Below are 20559 nucleotides of genomic sequence, written 5' to 3'. Positions count from 1 at the left end.
GCGCATCGAAAGCCGTTTTACGGAAATTGTTTATTCGCTGTGATATTTGTCAACATTTGCATTATATTTAAATTCCCTTAGGACTTTTTCAGTAATTCCAGGATAATTTGTTTTGAACGGAAATATTATGAGCCTTCGATAATTCAAATTGCAGTTGTAAAATTCCCCCATTAATTATTTATTTGAGTAGTTCTTCAAAAAATCATACGGAAATTCTTCAAAGAATTCTTATAATTCTTTCAGGTATTCCTCCTTGAAGTCTTGTATGCATTCCATTGCAAATTCTTCCAAATGCATTAGAGCAATATTTCAGGCATTCCCTCATATTTTTTTCCAGAAGTTCATCTGGAGTTCCTACGAAGTTTCTTCAGGAATTGCATCGGAAGTTTCTCCAGAAATTCCTTCGGAAGTTCCTCCAGGAATTCCTCCCGAAGTTCCTCCAGGAATCCCTCCAGCTATTCCTCCAGGAATTCCGCCGGAAGTTCCTCCAGAAATTCCTTCCGAAGCTCCTGCAGAAATCCATTCGGAAGTTCCTTCAGAATTTCCCCCCTGGAGTTCCTCCAGGAATTCCTTCAGAAGTTCCTCCAGGAATTCCTCCGGAACTTTCTTCAGAAGTTCCTCCGGAAGTCCCTCGAGAAATTTCTTCGAAAGTTCCTCCAGGAATTCCTCCGGGAGTTCCTCCAGGAATTCCTCCAAAAGTTCCTTCAGGAATTCCTCCAAAAGTTCCTCCGGAACATCCTTCAGAAGTACCTCCGGAAGTCCCTCCAGAAATTTCTCCGGAAGTTCCTTCGGAAGTTTTTTCAGAAATTCCTCTGGAAATGTTTCCTGAAATTATATCAGGAATTCCTTCGGATGTTCCTCCAATAATTTTCCCGGATGTTCTTTCGGAAGCTCTTCCAGGAATTGCGCCGAAAGCACCTCCATGAATTTCTTCGGAGGTATTTCTGGAGGGACTTCCTGAGAAATTTCTGGAGGGACTTCCGAAGGAATTTTTTGAGGGACTTCTGGAGGTATTCCTGGAGGAACTTCTGGAGGAACTTTCGGAATGAATTTCTGGAGGAACCACCGGAGGAATTCTTCGAGGAACAGCTGGAGCAATTCCTGGAAGACCTTCCAGAGGAATTCCTGGGAGAACTTCCGGAGGAATTCTTAGAGGCACTACCGGAGGAATTTTTGGAGGAACTTGCGGAGGAATTTCTGGAGGAACTTGCGGTGGAATTTCTGGAGGAACTTCCGGAGGAACTTCCTGAGAAATTTTTGGAGGAAGTTCTGGAGGAATTTATGGTGGAACTTCCGGATGGATTTCTGGAGGAGCTTCCGGAGGAATTTCTGGAGGAACTTCCGTAGGAATTTCTGGAGGAACTTTCGGAGGAATTCCTGGAGAAACTTCCTGAGAAATTCCTGAAGGAAGTTCTAGAGGAATTCCTGGAGGAACTTCCGGGGGAATTTCTGGAGGAACTTTCGGAGAAATTCTTTGAGGAACTTCCGGAGGAATCCCTGGAGGAACCACCGGAGGAATATCTGGAGGAAATTCTGGAGGAACTTCCTGACGGTACTTCTGGAGGAATTCCTAAATGAATTTGAGTAGGATTTCGTGAATGAATTTCCAAATGATATACTTAAGGAACTTCCGGAAGAAGTTTTGAAGTATTTTTGGGAGGAATTCCTGAAGAAATTTTCAAAGGAATTCCTGAAGGAATGTTCCAAAGATTTTCTGAAGGAACTTCCGAAGGAAATTTTAAGGAACTTCGGAACTTTCCTAACAAACTCCCGAGCTGCGAACGTAGCTTCAGGAAGAAGAGGAACTTCTGAATAGATTCCTGAAGAAATTTCCGAAGGAATACCTGAAGAAACATCCGGAGGAATTCCGGAAAGAAACTCCGAGTAAATGCCTGCAAGAACTTGCGGAGGAATTCCTGAAGAAGCGAAAAGGAATACAGAATCTGGGGTAGATATATCCATCCAAAAGTAAATTTCGTAATTCGCGAAAATCAGAGCGCGTACTTGATCATTTTTATCATGATCTGATTCGTTGTGGCCCACAAACTGCCAGTGCACTGGTAAAGTCCGGTATGGTGTCGATCTTCTTCTTCTTCTTCTTCGTTGGCATTGCATCCCCACTGGGACATTGCCGCCTCGCAGCTTAGTGTTCATTAGGCACTTCCACAGTTATTAACTGCGAGGTTTCTAAGCCAAGCTACCATTTCTGCATTCGTATGTCATGAGGCTAACACGATGATACTTTATGCCCAGGGAAGTCGAGACAATTTCCAATCCGAAAATTGTCTAGACCGGCACCGGGAATCGAACCCAGCCACCCTCAGCATGGTCTTGCTTTGTAGCCGCGCATCTTACCGCACGGCTAAGGAGGGCGTCGATCATATGTTTCGAATCAAAACAAACCCGATGCCACGCACACCACCATATCCAATGACAGATGGAACTGAAAACGTTTTGCCTTTCTCGTACACTAAGTGTACGTAAAGGCTATAATATTGCTTCAAAAATAAAATTTTGATAGGAGGCCCGGAGGGCCGATTTTTATATACCGATCGGCTCAGCTCGACGAATTGAGGTGATGTCTGTATGTGTGTATGTATGTATGTGTGTGTGTATGCGTGTATGTGTACAAATTTTGTAGACACACTTTTTGGAACTTAGCATTATCCGATTTACTCGCAACAAGTTGCATTCGACGGGGAATGCGGTCCCATTGTTTGTTATTGAAAATTGGCTCGATCGGACATTGCATTTCGGAATTATTGAAAAATCATTGTTTTTTCCCAAGGGTCCCCCCTTGGAAAAAAAAAATTCAAAACCGAGAAAATTTTTTTTTCCGGAAATGGTGGCAATACATTTTAACTAATGCAAAAACATGCAAAATGATCGAAAAAATGTGATCTATTCTCCTAAAGAGCTTTTTTGACCTTTCTAATGTGATTCTTTCAATATATTTTATAATGCACGAGAAAGGCATCATCACTGCTAGGTGGATTAATCTGGGTTTTTTTTATTCAGGGTTCGGGTTGGCACTGACCCAGGTTTAAAAACGAATTCGACATGAGATACCTTGCATCCAGCCACCCGGTAAAGTTGCGGTGTGCCAGATATTACGAAATTAACGATGCAGCTGTTTAGCGGATGTCATGGGGTCAGCGTTGAGCATCTCGGCTGATATGCGATAGACCCCTGGAGCTTTATTCGATTTCCTGCTTCGGATGGCTGTTTGAATTTCTAGCAGTGATGGAGCTTTGGTATTGACGCGTGTTATAAGTTGGATCCTAGGCAGATCATGCTGAGGTGGTGGTGGCCTGGCTGGCACTTGGAAAAGTCGTTCAAAGTGCTCGAACCAGTGTTTCAGCTGGTCAGTTGGGTCAATAGCTGACCATTCGCGTCTTACACAGGCATCGTTGTATTCATCTTCGCCCCGGTTAAGCGTCGTGAGATATCGTTGAGGAGGCACGATTGCTGCGGCTCTCTCTTCTACGTCGGCCAAAGAGTCCGCCAACGCTTGCTTGTCCTGTCGATATGAGCGTTTCACTTCCTTCTCCAGAGCCGTTTATTGTAGCTTCCAAACTGCTGGACCGATCTGGTTGACCATTCGAATCAAAGATCGTTGAATACAGTATTGTTTCCAAATTGTGACTCTTACATTTTTGAAACTCTTAAAATTAAGAAAATTATTAAAACTCTTTTAGTGGAGTGTTTTCACCTGTTATAAGATGAGTTTAGTTTTATTCCATTTAACTACGTGGTGGAATTTAATGGGATAGTACTAAACTCGTCTTACGACGTTTATGATAGGTGCACCTAAAATTGATTCTCTTATTTAAATGCTCATGTTTGTTTAAAATTTTCTCAAGATAGAGTTAACAGGTTTTTGCTCGAGAAAGATTTATTTTAAATGGTTCTTCTTCTTCTTCTTCTTCAATGGCCTTACATTCCAACTGGAACTTGGCCTGTTTTTTAACTTAGTATTATATAACAATTTCCCGAGCAATTTCCTCAGTTATTGATTGAAAGCTTTTCTACGCCCGCCATTGCATGAGTATGTATCTTGTGTTTCAAGTACAATGGATACACTATGCCCAGGGAGTCAATAATGCTTCCAATCCGAAAACATCCTAGACCGGAACCGATAATCTAAATCTCCATCTTCGGATTGGCAATCCAACGCCTTTGCTCGCAAGGCTACTGGAGACTCTCGAATGCATGTATGATTTATTTTGAAAATTCCAAGCTTCCAACCGCTTTCCTTTTGTAGGACTCAAACTCATGACCTTACTAGCGACCTCAAGCTCGTGCAACAGTAAAACAGTGATCGATGCATTTGATTTGAATGTGAGCTTGAGCTTGAGCTTGATTGACTGATCGTAGTTGCTACTCCACGATGCATTTGATATGAATGTGTGCAATTAACGCATCGAAGCTATGATTCAAAATATGGATAGTGAGTTGTATTGCCGATTTCACCAATTTGAAGAGTTATGTGTAGATTGTGATTTGCCCGCTTCTTTTTCTCACACTCACTCTCATTTCGGGTTGATCGATTTTTGTTACTGAAATTTACCCAATTATAACCCATTACTCGTGAGTCACATGTAAGCGTATACACTAAATCGATTCCCGCCATGATTTGACGTCTGTTTGTTTTCAGATTGAGCACTCATACACAAATATTATACACGGAAAATCAAACTTTTTTGAGTGTATTTAGTGTGAGAAAAAGATGACTGTGAGAAAAAAAAATCTCGCAAAACTCTTATAAAGTGCAAAAAGCGCAATAGAACCATGTTATTTAGTTTGGTTGGACTTTTGAATTTATCAGAATGGTCGAACGTTTACAATAAAATCCTTTAACAAAATCCAGTTGTCTTGCTGATAGTTGGATGGTAACATTCTTTTTTGCCTTTCTTGTATACAAAGTATACGTTAAGGCTATAGGATCACTTCAAAACCGAACTTTTGATAGAAGGCTCGGAGACCCATAGGGTTATATACCAATCGACTAAGCTCGACGAGTTGAGGTGATGTCTGTATGTGTGTGTACAAAAATGTGAGACATATTTTTTGGTACTTAGCATTATCCAGTTTGCTCGCAACAAGTTGCAATCAACGCAGATTGCGGTTTAGTTGTTTCCAATAGAAAATTACAAAACAAAACATTGTTTTTTTTTGTCAAGGGTCCCCCTGAATTGATTTTTTTTTTACAGAAACCGATGCAATGCACTCAAATGACCGCAAATAGACATAAAGTGAAGGAAAAAGTAAAATCTATCCCCCTAAAGTGCAAATTCGATCTCTCTTACATGTTTTCTCATTTTTAGAATGCGCGAGAAAGGCACCACCAACGCTAGGTGAATTAATTTGGGTTTTTAATTTAGTGTTATTCCATTTATTAAAAAAAATGAAATTTAAAGTTTCAAATGAAATTTTATCCTTCTGAATACGTACATATTTCGAAGAATACGGGTACTTTCTTACTTAGTCGACTAGTCGAGTCAAGTACGAGACACTGAAGACGGCCTTACATTTGAGGTCGAAATACGTATCTGTCAAGATACAATTAAGTGGTGGAATTCAATGGGATTGTATTAACTCGTCTTTTGACAAGTGAAGACATTCCACTAAAAAGCTCAACATAATTTTCTTATCAAAATCGGTTAGTACACTGTTAGATATATCTGCAGATATTTGAATTTATTATTCAGATCAATCGATGTTTTTTGGGAAAATGGTTGCCCTGTAAAATTTACGCAAGTGTGCCACTTTCGGGCCGATGCCCACGTAGCGTTTTTTCAACGCTGCGTGAACGTGGTGTTGAAAAAACGCAGGTGTGCATCGGTGCGGCAACGCTGCGTTATCGCTTTTTCCCGATGCACACATGCGTCCTTTTAACGCCGTGTGCACGCAGCGTTGAAAAGACGCTACGTGGGCATCGGGCCTTCGATAGCATAAACTTGATTCCGATTGTTCGACATAATTAATAAATCGGGACATCGGGACTTTGGCCAGCTGCATCGACCCTTCGATCATCTTAGTGAGGAATAGGTGGCGACTGTTTTCATCGCGTTCGCAGCAATCTGATGTGCGGTTCTTTATTTTAATACTATCCGATATTTTTAGACTACCGACTCAAATATATTTCGTTACCTACAAATGAATTTATCAACCAGCGTCATCGTGGTGACTCGGAATTGTTAGCCGGTGAGTTGTTGAACCGTCGGTGTCGTACAAAATCGCCGTATGGCTCTACTATTTACGAATGATGAGTACGAGAAAATGTCCCAATTGGCCTTCAGCACATTATACAACAGCAGCAGGGCTTTATTTTGAAAAGGATAGGAATGCACTAAATGGTGTATAGTGTGATTCTTGTGGTAGGTTATGCGCCTGTGACAAGAACAACTTTTTCTAACGTCGTTAAAATGTTTAATCTCTAGAACCAACAGTTAGCGAATGGTGAATCATAGGCTTTAGTGACACAATCAAGAATACTTCTCTGTGACAGTTTGAAAATTAGTGAACATAAGCTGTAGTAATATAATGCCAGTGAATGGAAGCAATCGTCCACCTTGGTTAAAGGATAGAGTTGAGACAGTGAACAAAAACGTACCACCTGCGTGGGCACGAAAGAATTCGGCAACGACAGTGCCTGGTACCGATTCCAACGAAATAAAATCTTCTAATATAGCGGAGAACAGCGCCAGCAAAATGGCTCCGATAGTAAAGAAACCAACTACTGCTGCTTCAGCGATGGCAGCATCTAAAGAAAATGGTGAACCGCCGAAGACCTCCAAGTTACAATCGAGAGAGATCAAAGTTCCAGTTGTAGTTCAACAGAAAAAAACAGTACCACCACCTCTGATAAAGGCGGAGCCATTGACCAAAAATAATACTCCCCAAATGACGGTCCTGCGGGAATCTGCCAAATCGAAACTAAAACCCAAAGAACCGTCACCATCTGAATCCGAAGAAGAAGAAGAAGTGGAAGAAGAAGAAGAAGAAGAGGAGGAAGAAGAGGAAGATGGTAGCACCGAGTATGAAACGGAAACAGAATCCGAAGAAGAATCTTCACCACCACCACCACCGGCGAAAAAAACTGAATCAAAACGGGAACCCTCACCACCGAAACCGAAAATTCCCATTCAGTTGAAAAAGGTCTCTAGGAGTCCAGAGAAAACTGACGCCGAGAGTAAATCCTGCAAATCGGAAAAATCTTCCTCTCCCGAACCAAAACCATTCATCAAACCGCCACTGAAGAAGGTGGTCCGGCCGCAACAGGATGAGCGTAAGGAACGATCACCATCACCGGAGCCTAAGGGATTCCGCGTACAACTGCGCAAGGTGCCATCAAACTTGAAGGCACCACGAATGAAGGAAAAACTACCGGAAGTGCAATTAAAACGCGTAGAGAAGCCATTACTCGAAGAAAAACCCAAGAAGGAGGAAGCTTATCCACACAAACCATCGATGCTGAAGTCTGAGAGCAGTAAAAGAAGTGAGTACCATTTTGTGGTTATTTTTTAATGTCTAAACGCTTTAAATTTATGAGAATAACAAATGTGACTGAATTATTTTTTTCAACTGGGGTGGTACTGAGCGTCGCCATTCTTAGAAAAACTATTCTTGCATACATAATTAGAAGACACATGTAATATTAACATGTCTAAAGCATTTTTCCTTACCACTCCACAATAGGAATTAAGGAGGTATTTTTGGCCAAAATTATTAATCCTGCAATATATGGTGGTTCTTCATAAAACCATAGATAGATGAGATTTTTTTTCTGTTGCTTCATTGGGACCAATTTCCGTCATATTCTACAAAACCAACGAAATTTGGTCACTTGTTGGATTGCAATAAGCCTGTTTGATGCTGGATAAAATACTAATGGTCAAGGTTTTAACAGTACACACTTAAAAATTATCGTGTAAATTTATGGTTTGGAACATGCACATAAATGGGGCGCCAAATAATGTCGTGAAATTACGTCAGCCATTTACATGATTCATCAGATTCAAAAAAAAAAAATAAACGTCACGACGTGTAATAATGTAATAAATTTCCATTGTTATCATTAGGTAATTGATCATACTTACATTGTGCTGATGTTGTTAAGTCATTTCCATTATCCAGCAACAAGCATAATGTTTGTCCTTAAATAAGCAATAATTTTGATATATGATTTACAACACCTTTGTAAAAGTACCGAAAACACCACTTGCTGTTACTATTATTTATAGATATGTTCAGCTTCAAAACTTCAAACACTTTCCGATTAATGAACTCACAGAAACTTCACTTATCGATGAAAAAACACAATAACTTACATAATTTACGCACCGTGCATTTAGGAGTACAACAAACACCTCCTCGACGGAAATCATACGGGGGACAAAATGCTTTCAATGACACATGTTAAAACATTTTTATACACATCCAACAATTCTTGCTCACGTTACTTGAAGCGATCAAACATTTGCTTCAATTCTAGCATCAATATAATGCCTTTATTTTCATTGTTAGCGCACAAGAAGTTGGAACGCCAGAAATATTTTTGACATAGGACTTACGTCTTTCTTTACTTATCTTTACTATACTGGGTGTCATTTAAATTTTTGAAAATCAAGAGCGTTACGCTGAAAGGGAAGATTTTCTTATGTACACAACACGCAGTCGCCATCGGGAGAGCTCCCTGTGGGTCTGTGAATATGTATGAAAGAAGAGTACCAGGGATTGAATCCAAATGAGAATGAAAAAGTCTCTCACTGATCATCTCTGTATACATTCAAAATGCTCTCAGATTCTCCACTATGAAAAACTGCGACTTTGTAAGAACTTTAATGATTAAATAAAAATAATTTGGTCAATTCAGTGACCTCCTTGAATCCCAATTTAATTCCAGGATTTAAGGGCGTTTCTGAATATTGTAAGGCGATACAATATTTTTTAAATTGATATTGCAAATCCAACTTGTGAATATTTGTACTTTGAACTATAGTACATGTTACAGTTATCTCGATAATTATCGATACATCAACGAATAGAGTGGAGTGGGGCAAGAGTACGCACTTAGTTTTCAATCGATCATTGGGCCCTTAAGAAGCAAGCTTCTGCATATCAAATCAGTGTCGATGATTCATATACTCTTCCTTTATGTTACCCAGTGGAAAAAATATTGAAATTATTGAGATTCGTTTTAGTAGAACCCTTATTGCAAGACAAGTGAAAAACGCACTCTCACCCCACCGGTGGGGTAAAAGTACGCATCGGGTGGGGTAAGAGTACGCATTTATCCAATCATGTGCTTTAAGTGTATATTAACACAAATAAGTGTTAATAACATTTAATAGATGTTTAATGAGCATATATTAGGGATTTTTAAAGATTACGTAACTCTTAAAGGGGGAGGGGGTCCTAAAAATGTGCATTTTCATACGAAAAACCATTGTTTTTATATATACAAAAAACTCCAGATGTAAAAATATATATATCAGGTTTCGCGTGGCGTATACAAAGGCATTTTCCTTAAAGAAAGTCCACCAATCACGTAACGTAAATTTTGGCTATTTCATCACCCCTCCCCCCTATCTTACACTATTTGTATGAATCCTCTAAAAATTATATAGATCGTCACATATCTCACAACCCCTCCCAGCTTAACGTTGCGTTATTTATGAATGTTTCTTTTGATTAAATGAAATTATCATTTAGATGAAATTGTGTTTTCGTACTATGTTTAGGTGTACAACAAGTCCTAATACAATTTCATTATTTCGCTTCAGTGCTTTGTTCGCTAAGTCCTTTCTAACACCGAGTTACTTCAACTTATCCTAAAAACTTGTGATAATTTCAAATTCTGTCCCTTTTTTCTTAGTTGTGGATCTTTACGCTTTGGAAGAAGCCTTATTTCGGCCGGAGATACGGGTTTGACATAATAACTTGAAGATCCATATGCGTATTCTCGCTTAACTTTTCAAAAGGACCTAAGTAACATTTTTTTATGAATTAATTTGAATAGCGCAATCAACAGAACAACATGAAAGCTTTTGAAAAGTTAAGCGAGTATTCTTGCCCCACCTGTTCCTGTTCCTGCGTACTTTTACCCCACAGTCCCAAAAATTATTCAAGGAATGGTTTTGCCTTCTTGGAAAACCAACCGGATTGGTGTTCTGTACCATAAAGTACTCTATACAATAGGTTATCGAAATGGTATAATGTTCACCTGATTGAACGTATATATGGTAATGAAATACACTGGATTTTGTTTTTACACGATTTACATTTTCTCAATTTTCCACTCATCTTAAATGTTTAACGTATAATAATTATCATGTGATTTTTCTTTGATTTATCCTGGATTTTTTGAAACATATTGCAAAGAGTTTGGTGGCAAATTGAAGTCACACGATCAAAAATACCAGCGAAAAAAAATCGTGTAAAAACAAAATCCTGTGTACTAGTTGCGGAAACCCAATTATTTTTAGCAAAATGACCAAAAAGTTATCTAACTCCATATCTCCCTTGTTGTTTATTCAAATCGTTTACAATTACACATGATAATAGTTGGCCAGAATACCTGTCAAACTGATGCAGTGTTACTAGTTTATCTTTTTTTATTACTTCAAAAAATCGAAAACGTACTCTTACCCCACGCGCACTCTTGCCCCACTCTACTCTACTCGAAAACGATAGCGTTAATTCAACGCTCACTTTATCGTCAATGAAGCATTATCGTAAAAGCGTTATCGTTATCGAAGTTGGCGTTATCTTAACGACGAATTTATCGATTAACAACCCTGCACTAGACCACCGAGCTCGTCACTCATTTTAGCTCCATAAAATTATTATTGTGTAAAAAATGTTAAAGAAAACAATTTCCCCAATGCATATCACTTGCCAGTGTGCCGACAATGCTCCGCCGCCATTAATTTGACCATGCCTACCTTTTTCTTGCTGCATTCAGCGAAATCCCCTAGCATTTACTCCGGCATACGACGTCGACGCCATGTTGTTATATCCGAAAATGTTTAAGTCCCCGGTTACCCAAATTTCTGGTTCGTCTGACTCAGATCCATTTTGTTGACAAACCCAGATTTTGACAACTGCTAATATTGAAAAAAATCCGGTACAAACGACCCAGCCAATGAGTTGTTTCAGGTTAGCGTGTACCCCTGGTGGGAGCATTCATCAATTCAGCTGTTATTGGTCAACGGTACAGCAGCAGTGCCTTTCTCTACTTTGTTCTCTCCGAGGTAGGTAAGTTGGTTGCGACGAGATGCACGCATGGAGAAAACAGAACTGTGCAATAAAAATCCTATTCGACTAGATGCTGATGTCATATTAGAAATTTAGAGACAGTACTCGTCGATAGAAAATCCTTCCGCACGCGATGGCATATGAGCAAATCATTCCACCTTCCTTTTGCCAGTGGAGATACAGGGGATGTCCAAAATAACTGGGATAGGCAAATTTTGGGCATAATTAGATATGTTGTAACTATGTCAAATATTATCCGATTTGGACAATTCAGGGATGCCTGAACTAGAAATTTAATGTAGTTTCACCATATGTTCATGGAATCGATCATGGGCATCGGATACCGGAGATATTCCGGGTTTTTCGAAGGTAGGTTCAGAACCGTAAATTTGTGGTGGGTATTAGGATAAGTGGTGGTTAGAAACAGAATAATATTAGTAACCACAAATAAAGTAGGGCTCTTTCTGATTGGAACCATATGTTGAAATTCGAAATCGGACCAATATCAAGTGAGATATGGCCATTTGTTTAAAATCGGTGCCGATCGGGAGTTTTAAAAGGGACCAGGCCACAAATTCATTTGAATCAAGCTTTTTGACCGAGCTTCCATTATTATTACATTCCAGAAGTCTTCTGTCACGTCTAGAATTAAAAACCAACCAAAAAGACGGATTCTGAATTCGCTGGGGTGCCCCCGGGGAACCCGTAGAGGGGACATTTCAGTTTTGGCACCAAAGCTAGCCATTCGAAGGTTCGTTTTTCATGGTTTTCTATCAGGAAGCGAGATATGAGCGTAAAATGGACAATTGATGGCTATGACCGCTTCCGGGACCTACGGGTTGTCCCCGGGGAACCCGTAGAAGGGGACATTCCAGCTTTAGCGCCAAAACTGGTCGTTCGACGGATCGTTTTTCATGGTTTTCTGTCAGGAAGTGAAGTATGAGTATAAAATGGATAATTGATGACTTTGACCACTTCCGGGACCTACGGATTGTCCCCGGGAAACCCGTAGAAGGGGACATTCCAGTTGTAGCGCCAAAACTGGTCATTCGACGGTTCGTTTTCATGGTTTTCTATCAGGAAGCGAGGTATGAGAAAAAAATGGACAATTGACGGCTTTGACCGCTTCCGGGACCTACGGATTGTCCCCTTTGAACCCGTGAAAAGATACTTTCTGTGTTAGCGCCAAAACTGGTCATTCGACGATTCGTTTTTCATGGTTTTCTATCAGGAAGTGAAGTATGAGTATTAAATGGACAAATGATGGCTTTGACCGCTTCCAGGACCTACGGATTGTCCCCGAAAAACCAGTAGAAGGGGACATTCCAGTTTTAGCGTCAAAGCAGGTCATTCGACGGTTCGTTTTTCATGGTTTTCTATCAGGAAGCGAGGTATGAGTATAAAATGGACCATTGACGGCTTCGACCACTTCCGGGACCTACGGATTGTCCCCGGGGAACCCGTAGAAGGGGACATTTCTGTTTAAGCGGCAAAACTGGTCGTTCGACGGATCGTTTTTCATGGTTTTCTGTCAGGAAGTGAGGTATGAGTATAAAATGGATAATTGATGACTTTGACCACTTCCTGGACCTACAGATTGTCCCCGGGGAACCCGTAGAAGGGGACATTCCAGTTTTAGCGCCAAAACTGGTCATTCGACGGTTCGTTTTTCATGGTTTTCTGTCAGGAAGCGAGGTATGAGTGTAAAATGGACAATTGATGACTTTGACCGCTTCCGAGACCTACGGATTGTCCTCGGGAAACCCGTAGAAGGGGACACATATGTTTTAGCGCTAAAACTGGTCGTTCGACGGATCGTTTTTCATGGTTTTCTATCAGGAAGCGAGGTATGAGTATAAAATGGACAGTTGACGACTTTGACCGCTTCCGGGACCTACGGCTTGTCCCCGTGGAACCCGTGAAAAGATACTTTTCTGTGTTAGCGCCAAAACTGGTCATTCGACGATTCGTTTTTCATGGTTTTCTATCAGGAAGTGAAGTATGAGTATTAAATGGACAAATGATGGCTTTGACCGCTTCCAGGACCTACGGATTGTTCCCGAAAAACCAGTAGAAGGGGACATTCCAGTTTTAGCGTCAAAGCAGGTCATTCGACGGTTCGTTTTTCATGGTTTTCTATCAGGAAGCGAGGTATGAGTATAAAATGGACAATTGACGGCTTTAACCTCTTCCGGGACCTTCTACGGATTTTTCGGGGACAATCCGTAGGTCCCGGAAGTGGTCAAAGCCATCAATTGTCCATTTAATACTCATACCTCACTTCCTGATAGAAAACCATGGAAAACGAATAGTCGAATGACCAGTTTTGGCGCTAAAACAGAAAAGTATCCTTCTACGGTTTCCACGGGGACAATCCGTAGGTCTCGGAAGCAGTCAAAGTCGTCAACTGTCCATTTTATACTCATACCTCGCTTCCTGATAGATAACCATGAAAAACGATCCGTCGAATGACCAGTTTTGGCGCTAAAACTGGAATGTCCCCTTCTACGGTTTCCCCGGGGACAATCCGTAGGTCCCGGAAGCGGTCAAAGCTATCAATTGTCCATTTTATAGTCATACCTCGCTTCCTGATAGAAAACCATAAAAAACGAATGACCAGTTTTGGCGCTAAAACAGAAATGTCCCCTTCTGCGGGTTCCCCGGAGACAATCCGTAAGTCGCGGAAACGGTCAAAGCCATCAATTGTCCGCTTTATACTCATACCTCGGTTCCTGATAGAAAACCATGAAAAACGAACCGTCGAATGACCAGTTTTGGTGCTAACACAGAAATGTCCCCATCTACGGGTTCCCCGGGGACAATCCGTAGGTCCCGGAATCGGTCAAAGCCATCAATGGTCCATTTTATACTCATATCTCGCTTCCTGATAGAAAACCATGAAAAACGAACCGTCGAGTGGTTAGCTTTGGTGCCAAAACTGAAATGTCCCCACTACGGGTTCCCCGGGGGCACCCCAGCGACTTCAGAATCCGTCTTTTTGGTTGGTTTTTCATTCTAGACGTGACAGAAGACTTCTGGAATGTAATAATAATGGAAGCTCGGTCAAAAAGCTTGATTCAAATGAATTTGTGGCCTGGTTCGTTTTAAAACTCCCGATCGGCACCGATTCTAAACAAATAGCCATATCTCACTTGATTCTGGTCCGATTTTGAATTTCAACATATGGTTCCAATCAGAAAGAGCCCTACTTTATTTGTGGTTACTAATATTGTTCTGTTTCTAACCACCACTTATCCTAATACCCACCACAAATTTACGGTTCTGAACCTACCTTCGAAAAACCCGGAATATCTCCGGTATCCGATGGCCATGGTCGGTTCCATGAACATTTGGTGAAACTACATTTAATTTCTAGTTCAGGCATCCCTGAATTGTCCAAATCTGATGATATTTGACATAGTTACAACATATCTAATTATGCCCAAAATTTGCCTATCCCAGTTATTTTGGACATCCCCTGTATATCAGCTTCCACACTGATATTCTTCCCTCCCCCTTCATACGGGAGTTTGGCAGAAGGAATGTCGTGCGATATGTGCCATCACAAATATTGCCCTCCGCTCGCTATCAAATCGACTTCTATAAAAAAACATTCTTCATGCCTGCCGTATCCTAACGGCCTATCAATTCTATACTTTCGCCTCTAATTTTATAATGAACATTAAGGTGGTTCAAAAAACACTTTTTCAATTTTTTTGATGGGCTCTTATTCGGTTCTACTCGATGCCCTGATGCTCTGGACAAAATTTCAGTCAAATCGGTCAACGTTTGGGCGATGCTAAACTCGTTGGAAGTTTATCCAGTTTTCCGCGAGCGGTAATGGCCGCCAGCGTGCCTGCGGGTCAGTCTCTGATTTGACGTTTCTGGAGGTCAACTGCACCCACCGCTCCGAGCATTTTGACCAATGTTGCATATAAGAAGGTGCTGATTCGGTGAATTCAAGCCTTCTTATATACCACATTGATCAAAATGCTCGAATGGTGGGTGCAGTTGACCTCCAGAAACGTCAAATCAGAGACTAACCCGCAGGCAAGCTGGCGGCCATTACCGCTCGCGGAAAACTGGATATGGAAAAATGTATGCAGAAACATCCAAAAACAGTGATTTGCAGTTGGACGGCACAACTTACGATGAAGAGCTAAGATACTCATTCAGATCTTGCAGAATTTAATACAGAATACTATGCAGAAAACCGCGAGAAGATTAGAGTTTGCCCGGCTAAGTTATTAGCATTTCTTTGAAGTGGGGTTTGAGCAAATTTATCTCATCTATATATTCCACTATCTATAGTCCAAACAATAGATAGTAGAATCTATAGATGAGCGAAAGCATAGTTGGGTTCGTTTCTTGACCGTGTACCAGGTGCATACTCCTTAATATTTTCACTGAAATCGTGACGTCATGCTCGTTTGGAGACAGAGGATTTATCTTCGCTCATCTATATATTCCACTTTCTATAGTCCAAACCAATGGGAATCAATTGATATAGTAACCTTGACCTGAAAATTCAAAGCTTTCTCGAAGTTGTCTAAATTATGTTCAATAAAGGAAATTCATTTGCATCGTATGGGTTACTTATATATTATCGAAAACAACCGCATGTCGTATATGTAAACATTATTTCGAAGATTAGCTGATTCGTATACTATAGTAGGAATTGGGATAGGTAATAACTATAGACACTATAGGTTCTATAGACGAGCTGAGGCAAGTGTAGCCAAATGAACTGTCAGTTAGTGTATCCAAACGAGCATTACGTCACGATTGCAATCCAAGCAGCGGAGGGTGTGACGTCAAATTCGCATGGTACACTGTGGAAAAGTGAAAAAACCATGGGGAGAAGGCGGAGCAGTGAAGCCCTACCCCGACATGTGCGACATCTGGATTTGGTTCTAAAATGTAATTAACAGTGTTAATTCTCTACCACTTTTTTGTTATGGCGAGGCAATTTTTATGCACACTTTTGTTTTCGATTTTTATCAAAACGAACCACTCAATCATGCAGCAATGTAACAATGTGGTATGATTGAGATGCCTGCTTGATTATAGCGACTCGAAAAAAAATATTTGCAGTAACTAACAAAATATAAATATGTTCGCATTAACGATTACGCCCTAACACCGGTTCTAAGCTTCCATGCAGAGTACACGAACTTTGTTCGCCAATGACAGGCGTACGGGGCCCTTGAAAAAAAAAACAGTTAATCGAAATGACCTCCAGACTGTCGGTCAAGGCGCTGACCAGGGTGATATATTACGGGTGGAAAGATGTGTGGTTGTGTTGGTAATCCGAGCTTAGTGAATTTTTCACTCACACAGTGACTTTTTCAGTTTTCTTATAGCAAAATGTCCGGTTTAGTGAATTTTTCACTCACACAGTGACTTTTTCAGTTTTCTTATAGCAAAATTTCCGGTTCCGCCATAAATGGCAACTTACCAAAACAAAAAAAAAATTCTGTTGAAGTTGAAGTATTGCACAAGATTTTTCTCATTGGCGTAAATAAGGTGGGGCTATGGGGGGCTTAGCCCTCCCTAGAAAAAAAATTAGCCCCCCCTAAGATTTGATAAGTTAGTTAGCAGTGATACCAGTTTTCAACATATAGCATAATTAATTACCGAAAAAGTTTGAAGACAAAGAGTTAGGTAGGGTAAAGTGCCCAATAGTGGACCCCCAACCAATAGTGGACCCTCCAGCCATTTTTGCCTTATTACTGCACAATATCAACATTTTGCTATGAAATTCTATCGGGAGAACCTACCTTACAGTCCTATGATTTGATTACATGCATTGGAAATGCTATGGAAAGTAAAATGAGATGATTTTTTACAATTCTATAAAAAATAAACACGAGAGTGTCCATTATAGGAATATTTTGAGGGGTCCTTGATAGGGAAGAAGAACGTCCCGAAACGGGACATGAAAATCAAATGAAGTGTCGACTATAGGGAAGCAATTTCCTATTATGGACCCCCAGGGGGTCTACTATAGGGCGAATTCAGTTAGACTTTAAAATGTTAATTTCAACGAATAACGTCGTGTATTTGGGTGTTTTATGTATGTATCGTGAAGAAGGGATGCAGAGCTTGTTGTTAGATATCAAGCAGAGTTAATATGTTGAAAATGTCTAAGTCTTATGACAGGAAGAGCAAAATTCCGCTACTAGGGGGTCCACTATTGGGCATTTTACCCTATATCTCATATTCACTCTATCATACTTAATGAAATGAGTGGAAGAAAAATTGGCATGTTTCTGAATTCTGATCCGTCAGCATCCGAGAAGGATTCTCATCAGAATCCGTGAACAATTCTCACTTCAATCTCTAAAGAATTCTTTTCGGATTCATCGAAGTATTCCAATCGTAATCCAGAAGAATTCATACTGGATTCTTTCCAGTATTGTTAAGCAATACCCTTGGGAATCTGTGAAAAATACCCTTTGAAATCCATGGAGGATTTGCTTTAGAATCTCTCGTTGATTTGCTCCGGAATATTTCCAGATTCGTTTTAAGATTGGTTTACAGGGTGACCACTTGATTTCTATTTTAAAATTCCCGCATATTTCCCGACTTTTTCCCGATATTTTTTGAAAAATTCCCGATATAATTTTGAAGATTCAAAACAAAAAAATATATTCTAATTTTAAAAAAAAGTTAATGATTATATTTTATTTTAAAAGTGCTTTTAATTGACGTTTCCTATCAAATTCATTTAGTTTCATTGTCTCAGTCGATTCTTTGGCTAATTTAAGGTCAATTTTTAAAACATCCAACATTTGAAAAAGGTGTAACAGCCAAAGTTTATTCTTTCCAGTTCTTTGCATGTAGACGAGTTAACTTAAAATATATTGAAGAATCCGTTGAGAGAATAAACATTTTTACATCTGCCAATATTATGGCATCCGTCTTCTCCAACACCTTCAAAGTTCATAGATGAGCCAGCCTAGGGCTGCAAATCCTTTGATTATAGATTTCCATCTGTTAAACTGCTGCAAATCACTTTAACAAAAATAATAATAATAATAATAAGCTTCATGTTTTTTATTGCTTGCTTGATACCAATCTCTTATTTTTTCCTCAATTTATTTTCAGTTCTTGAGACTAACTTTACCTTGAACAGTGATGTATTATTGATATTATTATTTCTACTACTGCTACACATCCTGATCTCATTATGGCATCATAATTTATTATTTATGCCAATCCTTCCTTTATCCTTAAGCTGGTTTACGATCAAACACCGATCAATCACTTCTCCTGTGACAAAATTAAGATATTAACAACGAATGACCAGAGATTCGTGATATGTGTGGAATTGAACATAATTGGTTATACTCGACTACTGTCGACAAGCCTCAAGAGTCACTTTCAAGAGAATATCAATCAAGTATCTTGTTCAGGAATCCACAAGTTGCAACGAAATGCTAATTAGCTTTTCCATGGACTCTCGGAGATATCCTTGGTCTTAGAAACCTGCCGAAGTGTAGGTGGCATGTTGCTGCTTTCCATCATCACTTCCGAGAAGAGCTCAAGACTCGACATTAAAGGATTATGGTTTCAATATCATTTTCATTATACATTTGACAAAGCCGAATATTTCAAATACTTTCAAACGTTACGTGGAAAAACATATGCATTTAAAATAGTTTTTTTTATGTTGTACACTAGAATAGTTATGCATGATTTAATGAAAATAACACCTGATGACTATTTTTCCCGATTTTTTGTATAATTTCAAGAAATTCCCGACTTTTCCCGCATTTCCCGCATGAACTTTGAATTCCCGCATATTTCCCGCATTTCCCGTTTTCCCGATTTACTGGCCACCCTTTAGGAATTCCTTGACAAATCAGAATCCTTCGGCGATTTGCTTCGTAATCCTTTGAAGATTTAATTCGGACTCTCGATGTTTGATGATCTGCGCTGGGATCTCTAGACGATAAGGAATCCGGCTGACGATTAGCTTCGGAATCCCGCGAAGAATTGCTTCAGAATCATTCGACGTTTCGTTTCGGAATACATCAACGGATTGCTTCAGAATTTCTCATAGATTTTGTTCAGAGTCCCATAACGATTTTTTTTGGAACCATTCGACGATTTGCTTCGAAATCCTCTGATGAGTTGCAGCGGAATCCTGCAAAGATTTGCTTCAGCATCCTTGGGGGATTCCCTTTGGGATCGCTGGAGGATTGTTTTCGAAATTACTGAAGGATTAATCCGGAGTCGCTCGACGATTTGCTTCGAAGTCCTTCGACGGATTGCTTCGGAATCCTTCGACGATATGCGTCTTCATCCCTGGAACATTGCTCATGAAATACCTGGAACCATCATATTGAAATTCCTGGAGGGTTTTCGACGAAAGCCCTGGAATATTCCCCTTTAAATTCCTGGAATATTCCCGTCGAAATTCCTGGTGGATTTCCTTCATGATCCCTGGAGGCTCCCAGCGGTATTCTTGAAGGATTCCTGTCGTAATATCTAGAGATTCCCATCGGAGTCCCTGGAACATTCCAGTCAGGATCACTGAAGGATTCTCATCAGAATTCTTGGAAGATTCTCGGTGGAATCCATGGAAAGTTGCACATTTTTTTTTTCATTTGAGATTGATAGAATATTTATGAAGTGTGCAAATATATCCACTGCCTGACGCTAGTCGAGTGCAATTAAACATAGACTGTGAGTTGTTGCTCACACGTGCACACGTACACGTGCTTGAGAAAAGAGAATAATGTGAATGAGTTTGATTGATCCGCAATTGCTTTAGGTGATTGGACTGCATTTCTCACATTACCGCTGATAATTTAATGAGGTGTTAAAATGTTCGAGAATTTTTGAAAAGAGGATCAATTTCGAGAAAAAATATAAAGGGGCTATAGCCCCCCTAGGCATCGGAGGTAGTTATGCCAAGCCAATGATAAAACATTTTCCAATAGATGAAATAAAACAAATCTCTCCACCAGTTATTACCTCATACCTATTGGCTTCCATTGGTATTATTATTATTTATTTTTTATTATTTTATTTATAATCCATCTGACAGAAGTCTTAATGAATGCTACTTAAACTATTTAAACATTATTTGCGCACATTGAACGTATAATTTTTTGTCTAAATACTGACGAAGACATACCAAACTCAAACAAGTAGGCTACATCATTGAAGGCAGTTATTATAGAGGACATCGGTTCATAACAGCCATATAAAGACCGATGAAAATAGGTAGCAAGCATCCGTTCGAGGCTTCTACGTTGTATCCTATTAGGAGCATTCAGAGGCAAC

The 20559-nt window shown here is 39.9% G+C and overlaps 2 protein-coding genes across 5 annotated transcripts in view; one reads left to right on the top strand and one right to left on the bottom strand.

The window, feature by feature from the left end:
* The window catches only part of LOC134219797 (trichoplein keratin filament-binding protein), a 280474-nt gene that overhangs the window by 159136 nt on the left and 100779 nt on the right, over positions 1-20559 (bottom strand). The gene's annotated exons all lie outside the window — the stretch shown is intronic.
* LOC134219796 (neurofilament heavy polypeptide) overlaps positions 1-20559 on the top strand; it is a 130187-nt gene that overhangs the window by 9460 nt on the left and 100168 nt on the right. For 2 of the 3 annotated variants that reach the window (XM_062698660.1, XM_062698657.1), the window contains exon 2: positions 6444-7501. In XM_062698660.1, coding sequence (XP_062554644.1) covers positions 6547-7501 — 955 coding nt within the window. In that variant the 5' untranslated portion in view covers positions 6444-6546. Of the gene's footprint in view, positions 1-6302; positions 6381-6443; positions 7502-20559 lie in introns of those variants that run through there. The other variant, XM_062698659.1, reaches the window with a different exon arrangement.

The sequence above is a fragment of the Armigeres subalbatus genome, chromosome 3 (genome assembly GCF_024139115.2).
Source record: "Armigeres subalbatus isolate Guangzhou_Male chromosome 3, GZ_Asu_2, whole genome shotgun sequence".
Taxonomy (NCBI): domain Eukaryota; kingdom Metazoa; phylum Arthropoda; class Insecta; order Diptera; family Culicidae; genus Armigeres; species Armigeres subalbatus.
Note: the sequence above shows the minus strand (reverse complement) of the source record. Positions and strands in the feature narration are given on the sequence as shown.